General features: G+C 49.0%; 1 protein-coding gene across 1 annotated transcript in view; it reads left to right on the forward strand.

Annotated features, from left to right (window-relative positions):
- LOC142470094 (11-beta-hydroxysteroid dehydrogenase type 2-like) overlaps nt 1-7,500 on the forward strand; it is a 34,843-nt gene that overhangs the window by 11,210 nt on the left and 16,133 nt on the right. Inside the window, exon 2 of the mRNA XM_075577031.1 lies at nt 6,820-7,005. Coding sequence (XP_075433146.1) covers nt 6,820-7,005 — 186 coding nt within the window. The remainder of the gene's footprint in view (nt 1-6,819; nt 7,006-7,500) is intronic.

The following is a 7,500-nucleotide window of genomic DNA, read 5'->3' on the forward strand; positions in this document are numbered from 1 at the left end:
TATATAACAGTATATATACAGGTCGTGGGTCCTGTGTTGTATAACAGTATATATACAGGTGTGGGTCTGTGTATATCTATATAACAGTATATACACAGGTGTGGGTCTGTGTGTATCTATATAACAGTATATATACAGGTGTGGGTCTGTGTGTATAACAGTATATATACAGGTGTGAGTCTGTGTGTATCTATATAACAGTATATACAGGTGTGTGTCTGTGTGTATCTGTATAACAGTATATAAACAGGTGTGTGTCTGTGTGTAATCTATATAACAGTATAATATACAGGTGTGCGGGCTGTGTGTATCTATATAACAGTATATATACAGGTGTGGATCTGTGTGTATCTGTATAACAGTATATATACAGGTGTGGGTCTGTGTGTATCTATATAACAGTATATATACACAGGTCTGGGTCTGTGTGTATCTGTATAACAGTATATATACAGGTGTGGGTCTGTGTATATCTATATAACAGTATATACACAGGTGTGGGTCTGTGTGTATCTATATAACAGTATATATACAGGTGTGGGTCTGTGTGTATAACAGTATATATACAGGTGTGAGTCTGTGTATCTATATAAACAGTATATACAGGTGTGTGTCTGTGTGTATCTGTATAACAGTATATAAACAGGTTTGTGTCTGTGTGTATCTATATAACAGTATATATACGGGTGTGCGGCTGTGTGTATCTATATAACAGTATATATACAGGTGTGGATCTGTGTGTATCTGTATAACAGTATATATACAGGTGTGGGTCTGTGTGTATCTATATAACAGTATATATATATATATACAGGTGTGGGTTTGTGTATATCTATATAACAGTATATATACTGGTGTGGGTCTGTGTGTATCTGTATAACAATTACAACCTAAAACCATATATATAGATACAACCCCACACTGATGAGACCCATTAAGGTCGAAACGGCTGTCTGTGGGTTTTCTGGCTATGCATCTTAACCCTGGCTGTGCGCAAAGCTGTGACCATGCAGCAAGCTTAAGCCTGTAGGGAACCATGTTAAAAATGGTTTTGAATCAAAAGGTGAAACTGTGTTCTCATTTGCATGTCATTTCCCAGAATCCCTTGCTGCAGTGGAAGTGCTGTGTGCTGGGTGATAATGGGGAAAGACAGGGTTGCAGACCTGTCTAAGACATGCAAATGAGCATACAGTAATATTTCCATTTGCTATATGCTTTGCTGTGGAGGGTTTTTGTCACTTTTTTTTTACCCACCATAACTTAACTAAGTATAGATATATATCAGGGTCGCATGACCCTGAGGAAGGTCCCGTTACGGTGACCGAAACGTTGGTTGTGGCGCCCTCTCTGTTATTAATACAGTTTTTTGTTTGGATTTCAACCATCTGTACTCTGCCAACTGTTTATATATATATATATATATATATATATACTAGCTGATATACCCGGCGTTGCCCGGAGGCAGGAGGGGGGGCGTGAAAGGCAGGGGGGGGGGCGTGAAAGGCAGGGGGGGGCGTGAAAGGCGGGGGGGGGCGTGAAAGGCGGGGGGGGGGGGGCGTGAAAGACGGGGGGGGGGGCGTGAAAGGCGGGGGGGTGGGGCGTGAAAGGTGGGGGGGGCGTGAAAGGCGGGGGGGGGGCGTGAAAGGCGGGGGGGCGTGAAAGGCGGGGGGGGGGCGTGAAAGGCGGGGGGGGCGTGAAAGGCGGGGGGGGGCGTGAAAGGCGGAGGGGGGGCGTGAAAGGCAGGGGGGGCGGGGGCGTGAAAGGCAGGGGGGGGCGGGGGCGTGAAAGGCGGGGGGGGGGGCGGCGTGAAAGGCAGGGGGGGGCGGCGTGAAAGGCAGGGGGGGGGGCGGGGGCGTGAAAGGCGGGGGGGTGGGGGCATGAAAGGCAGGGGGGGGCATGAAAGGCAGGGGGGGTGGGGGGCGTGAAAGGCAGGGGGGGCGTGATAGGTAGGGGGGGGCAACACACACACACACAGTGTCACACACACAGTGTCACACACACACACACACACACAGTGACTCACACACACACAGTGACACACACACACACACACACACTGACACACACACACACTGACACACACACACGTCACCTAGAGCGACACACATGCGACACACATGCGACACCTACCTCTACTTCCGGGCGCCGCCATCTTCTCACTCTGCGCCGCGAGGGAGGAAGGGGGTCCTTCCGGGCGCCGCCATCTTAGGCGCCGCGAGGCAGCTGCAGCCTGCCTGGCAACTGCCTGTTCCCCCGCCGGGGAGGGAGATGAGTGGAACGCCGGGATGGAGAGATTAGCGGAGCGCCGGGAGGGAGAGGTGAGTGGAGCGCCGGGAGGGAGAGATTAGCGGAGCGCCAGGAGGGTGAGGTGAGTGGAGCGCCGGGAGGGAGAGGTGAGTGGAGCGCAGGGAGGGAGAGGTGAGTGGAGCGCCGGGAGGGAGGGAGAGGTGAGTGGAGTGCTGGGAGGGAGAGGTGAGTGGAGCGCCGGGAGGGAGAGGTGAGTGGTGCGCCGGGAGGGAGGGAGAGGTGAGTGGAGTGCCGGGAGGGAGGGAGAGGTGAGTGGAGTGCCGGGAGGGAGAGGTGAGTGGAGCACCGGGAGGGAGAGGTGAGTGGAGCGCCGGGAGGGAGAGGTGAGTGGAGCAACGGGAGGGAGGGAGAGGTGAGTGGAGCGTGTGTGTGTGTGTGTGTGTGTGTGTGTGTGTGTGTGTGTGTGGCGCCGAGGGGGAAGAGAGTGGCAGTTGGGTGACGTCAGACCCACCAATCTGATTGGCCAGAGGCTGAGGACCAATCGGATTCACCGCAGATAGCACTAACCATTCGATTTTATATATATAGATATATATATATATATATATATATATATATATATATATATATATATATATATATAGCTCAACTCCGTTAGAGCGCCGTCCTCGGGGGCCAACCGATCCGACCGCGCTATAAATGGGGTTGCGCTAATTTAAAAAAAAAAAAAGGCCGCCGCACGATCGGGAGGAGGGGGGAGGAGGTGGAGTGAGGCGCCGGCAGCCCTACATGTCCCCTAGCAGCCACTGTAGTTTTGCCAGCATTCCGCGCACTCCCCTCAGCAGCTCCGCACCATCCAACCACGGATCCCCGCAACTATCCTCCAGCCTCGCACCGATTTCCCCCCCCCCCCCAGCCTCGCACTGATTCCCGCACTAACCCCCCCTCAGCCTCGCGTCGATCTCCCAGCCTCGCGCCGATCTCCCAGCTTTGCACTGTTCCCCCCCCCCCCCCATCAGCCCAACAATGCCCCCAAAGGTGGGCTGTGACACCAAAGGTAGGGGGGCTGTGTGTGTGCTGTGTGTGTAGTGTGTGCTGGTGCTGTGAGTGTGTGCAGGGTGCTGTGAGTGTGTGCAGGGTGCTGTGAGTGTGTGCAGTGTGCAATGAGTGTATGCAGTGTATGCAGTGTATGCAGTGTATGCAGTGTATGCAGTGTATGCAGTGTGCAAAAAAAAAAATTAATTTAATTTTTTATTTATTTATATATTTTTTTAAATGTGGTGTCCATGCTCAAACCGCGTTATAGCGGATAGCGCTATAACAGGGTTGAGCTGTGTAATATATAATTAGTATAATCTTCAGCCTGTGTCCCCACTGCTGGATGAAGCCTCCCCAATGATCCCCCAGGTACTGCGGTCTCTTCTCCACGTCGCTCCAACACATTTTCTTTTCTCATTCTTCCATCTTACTTTTCGTCATCATTTTGGTCTTTTAATCTCTCTTAGAATCCAGTTGAGCCCCATCTTTGTCCAACGAAGATCATTTCTTCTTGTGATATGTCCAGCCCACTGCCATTTTCAATTCTTTACCCATGTGATGATGTCCCAGCCTTTTGTTCTTTACCCATGTGATGATATATATAAAGTCTTTTTTTGGGGGTCAACCCCGTTTATTCTTTTTCCTGTCTCTTCGGGTAATACCCAGCATGCATCTATCCATACTTCTTGGCGTTGTCTGAAGCTTCAGCATTATCTTTTCCGTTGGGTCCAAGTTTCAGATCCAAACAGTACACGAGCACTGACAGAATCCACTGGTTGAAATCTTCTTCTTCTTGAGGCGCAGTGGAAGGTTCCATTTAAATATTGTCTTGTTTCTTCCAAATGCCTCCATTCTATTTGCATTCTCCTATTGATTTCATTCAAAAGGTTCCCATCCATTGTTATTTGCCGGCCAAGGTAGACATAGTCTTCAATTTCTTCCTGTTTCTTTCCATTTATTTGAATCTTTGCAGACTTTACACATTTGTTGAACATCACTTGTTGGTCTTGATGAGAATTATACGGAGGCCACACTCTTACTTGCTTCGACGGGTTCTCCAATTTACTGCTGGAGGTCTTCTGGTCGTCTGCTACAAATAACAGTCATCTGCAAATCCCATGTGACTGAAAATATTCACCGCTGATTTTGATTCCTTTCCCCCCCTTCTCCCCCCAATTAAATGTCTTGAAAGATTCACTCCCTTGCTGATGCTGGTGACACAGTGTTTCCCTGCCGCCCGGCCTTGCTGATCCTGGTGACACGGTGTCTCCCTGCCGTACTCCCTTGCTGATCCTGGTGACACGGTGTCTCCTGCCGTACTCCCTTGCTGATCCTGGTGACACGGTGTCTCCTGCCGTACTCCCTTGCTGATCCTGGTGACATGGTGTCTCCCTGCCACAATCCCTTGCTGATCCTTATCTTGCTGGTATCTTCATGTAATCTAATCGTTGAGGTAGCATTATCGTAATTGTTTTTTATAATATCAATGTATGCTACTTCAACACTTTGTCTTCTTAATGCATCTAGAAACGCTGAGGTTAAGGAAGACTTGGATGTGGTCCAGTGTGTTGTATCCACTGTAAAATCCCACTCGGTCTCTAGGCTGGGCAAATCCAGGGTCCAGGGCCGCCAACAGGGGGGGACAGCCGGTGCTGGTTTCACGGGCCCTGTGAGTCGGGGGGCCTGGCCGGGCCAGTTATATTTAAAAAAAAAAAAAAAAAGTTTAAAAAAAATGGCGACGATTCCCCGTGTGCATGCGTCCTGGGAGACGGAGGGGAAGCGCCGTTGCATGCCCACGCCCGCCAATGGAGCTTCCACCGTGCGCGCCAATTGAGCTTCCCCCGCGTGCGCCTCCTGCCCCGGGCAGCAACCACGGAATTAGCCCGCCAGTCTCGCCCACACAGTCTTTTAGTGTTGATCCATCGTCTTGGTTGAGTGCAATGATTTGCTTATTTCCAACCATAAGTCGTAGCTTCATCTTCTTCTTCAGTTCTCAGTAGTCTTCCCCTCCCTATCACCGTGACATTCTCTGACATCCTCAGTTATACGTTTGGTGATCGCCTTGCACAGCTCTGCATAGTCCATTCTTATTCCTGCCTCTTAGGATCGCTTCATTTCTTGTGGTTTCCTCAGTAACTGCTTGGTCTCATTTGATGTTTTGATATATAAATATATTTACGTGTATGTGCAAACACTTGCTGGAGTTTGAGTGGAAAACATTGCACTTAAAAGACTTGAGCCATCTGAGAAGCAGAAGACGGACCACAGGTTCGATTCCCAGTGCCGGCTCCTTGTTACCTTGGGCACTAAAATTAGATTGGAAGCTCTTTGGAGCAGGGAGTCATTGAGCCTGTGACATTTCCATGTACAGTGCTGTATATACTGTCAGTTCGAAATATATCCATGTGCCCCTCCTTTCTGTGTAATGTCACTACGTTGTGAGCCGGCTTGTGGGGACACATTGGACAAATATACCCTCCAATTAAAGCCGCTGTCCGCTCTACTCACCACTATATAGCTGATTTCCAGAAAATGTAAATTACTGGGAGTTTAAAATGGCCACTGCCATTCACACTCATAAAGGCATGAACTACTTTATTAACTTCCATTAAAAAAAACAGCTGTATTTCTGTAGTATCCTGGAATAGAACTGTTTTAAAGATGCAATCCCATCTAGCACGCTTCCTTAAACAAATATAGCAATGTTAATAGCAAATATTTGGCTGCTTTCTTGCGGGGCTTTGAATGGGGGAGTGTTTATCCATCAAGTGTTTTCTTTCCCATTATCCCGCCCCTGTCCCTATCAGAGAACCAGAAAAGATAACGAGAAGGGAAAAAAGGGGAGTTTGCCTGTGCAAACTCTTGTTGAACACACCGTAACATCTGTTAACAGGGAGCAGCCAGAGGACATAACCCCCATCCCAAGTCTCAGCTCACTGTGTTTACATAATAACGTTAAAAGATGATTTAAAAATATTTATAGGTGTCAGATTTGGGTTAAAAAACAAGGGATTAATCACTGGGATGTGACACCTTAACCATGTCACTGCCATTAGTACACTTTGCCCCTAGGAGGGACTGACCCCTTAACCATGTCACTGCCATTAGTACACTTTGCCCCTAGGAGGGACTGACCCCTTAACCATGTCACTGCCATTAGTACACGTTGCCCCTAGGAGGGACTGACCCCTTAACCATGTCACTGCCATTAGTACACTTTGCCCCTAGGAGGGACTGACCCCTTAACCATGTCACTGTCATAGTACACTTTGCCCCTAGGAGGGACTGACCCCTTAACCATGTCTCTGCCATTAGTACACTTTGCCCCTAGGAGGGACTGACCCCTTAACCATGTCACTGCCATTAGTACACTTTGCCCCTAGGAGGGACTGACCCCGTAACCATGTCACTGCCATTAGTACACTTTGCCCCTAGGAGGGACTGACTCTTTAGAAATGACAATTATAGTCTTCAAAAGTTTCTTTGTGAGCTAAGATGGATTGTGTCCTTAATGTTCCTCCTTTTGCTCCATAGGGCTCTGGGCATTGGTGAACAACGCGGGTTTCTGCGCTCACTTCGGAGATGCCGAACTGTCACTAATGTCCACGTACAGAGGCTGCATGGAGGTGAATTTCTTCGGCACATTGGGAATTACTAAGGCTTTGCTGCCTCTCTTACGATGCTCCAAAGGAAGACTCGTGGCGGTCAGCAGCCCTGCAGGTAATTACACCCCGAGTGCTGTATTTAGGTGCTGTGAAAGGCTGCAGTATTAGGACATCATTATTTAATCCTTTGGGGTCCCCATAACGTAACTACCAAGTCATGAGGTCTGCCACGCCATGGGCCCCATTACTTAGTAGCCAAGTCAAGGGCGTTGTTGCTGGTTTGCTAGAGGAGGTCTCCTGTGGAGCACTGAATGCTATCTGACTGGACCAGGAATGGAAGAGGAGACTCTTCCTCTTCCGCTGACAGTGACGTCCTATTGGGAGCGACATGGGGGAGGGGCTGTGGCGCTCTGGTGCCGTGGTCCCTCCATGTCTCAAAGAGAGCAGCCAATAGTAATCATGCCCCATACCACGTCCTTGCTCTCCATGTCGGCAAACTAACGTAAATAATACTTCAAATACTCCAAACGGGTCTGTTTTTTGTAGAAGAAAGTGGCAACTGTTTAGATTTGATGCTTTAAAGGGGCAATTGTTCCATGGACTAAAGTTA

This window comes from Ascaphus truei, chromosome 19 (genome assembly GCF_040206685.1).
Source record: "Ascaphus truei isolate aAscTru1 chromosome 19, aAscTru1.hap1, whole genome shotgun sequence".
Lineage (NCBI taxonomy): Eukaryota > Metazoa > Chordata > Amphibia > Anura > Ascaphidae > Ascaphus > Ascaphus truei.